Source organism: Cyprinodon variegatus, unplaced genomic scaffold, assembly GCF_000732505.1.
Source record: "Cyprinodon variegatus isolate N-32 unplaced genomic scaffold, C_variegatus-1.0 Scaffold41, whole genome shotgun sequence".
Lineage (NCBI taxonomy): Eukaryota > Metazoa > Chordata > Actinopteri > Cyprinodontiformes > Cyprinodontidae > Cyprinodon > Cyprinodon variegatus.
This window is the reverse complement of record NW_015150494.1, coordinates 1145683-1146864: the sequence shown is the minus strand read 5'-3', so window position 1 is coordinate 1146864 and position 1182 is coordinate 1145683. Positions and strand designations below refer to the sequence as shown.

General features: G+C 41.1%; 1 protein-coding gene across 5 annotated transcripts in view; it reads right to left on the bottom strand.

Annotated features, from left to right (window-relative positions):
• The window catches only part of cabin1 (calcineurin binding protein 1), a 76839-nt gene that overhangs the window by 54569 nt on the left and 21088 nt on the right, over nt 1-1182 (bottom strand). For all 5 annotated transcript variants that reach the window (XR_001481112.1, XM_015370065.1, XM_015370066.1 and 2 more), the window contains exons 21-22: nt 362-568; nt 82-227 (exon numbers count right to left, since the gene is read on the bottom strand). Coding sequence is in view for 4 of the 5 variants with exons in the window: in XM_015370065.1 (XP_015225551.1) it covers nt 82-227; nt 362-568 (353 nt within the window). In the remaining variant the exon portion in view is untranslated. The remainder of the gene's footprint in view (nt 1-81; nt 228-361; nt 569-1182) is intronic.

Below are 1182 nucleotides of genomic sequence, written 5' to 3'. Positions count from 1 at the left end.
GAAACATTTTTGATCTGATCAGGCCTTCAATCCGATTATTTGTGTCCATGTAAACGTAGCTAGTGTGGAGAAGCAACCGACCTGTTGGGACAGACGCAGATGTCATGCATGTAGAATTTGATGGCTTTGGACTGCTCCTTGTTCTTGAAGTGATAATCAGCCAACAGATAGTAGATCTCATCGATGATCGGGGGAGCAGGGGGGCTGCCTGCTGGAAGGCACGGCACCTTAAAGAGATCAACGTTGAATATCAATAAGATGGATTTAAAAAAAGCACATATTTGCACATTTAAACCAAAAAGGTGCCGATTTGATCTGTGTTTAGCAGAACTTCCATCCAGAAGGAACCCAGCTGACCAACCTTCTCCGTCATGTCCTCGATGTACGCCGCCACCTCATCCATGGTGAAGATGGGGGTCTCACTTGGGGGCGCTATGTTTGCAAATCTCCTCAGCAGGTTGGCCAGCTCTGCGGACACGGTGCTCGTCTTATAGCTGTCAAACTCAGGCAGCGACTTTGGTTTGAAATACTGGAACATGAAAAGAGCGTCGCTCCACTGAAGCTCAACCTGTGCAACGGAAACCAGCACCGGGGCCAATAGATTAGAGGGTTGTCTTCTCACTGATGATAAATAACTGGTTGCAAATTCAATGCACCCACTCCCACTAGTGGCCGGACCTGGGCACTGCAGGAACCAGCAGAATTATTTCTACCTGAGCTCCTCCTCATGAATGAACTCAAATTTCCCTTTCCAAGTTAATTTTAGTCACAAAGTAACTAAAATGAACATATTCGATACCATTAATTATCCTCCTTAAAGATCTGGCTTTTTTTATTCTTCTAATTTTAAGCTTAAAAACAATGAATGACTCCCCACAAAAATTGGCAATTGGATTCAGTTTTACAAAAATCTTCACAGTACAAAAATGTATGTATATATATATATATATATATATATATATATATATATATATATATATATATATATATATTATATATATATATATATATATATATATATAGACACACACAGTTCCGAATTGCCCCAAGTGGTGCCCGATTTACGGGTGAGTAAAGTGAATGTGATTGGCGGGATTGTTGTGGAGGAAGGTTCGCAAGCAATTTTGGTTGTGGCCATTGTCTCAGAAGCATCTTGCTAACCAGTTAGCAACTTAGTGCTAG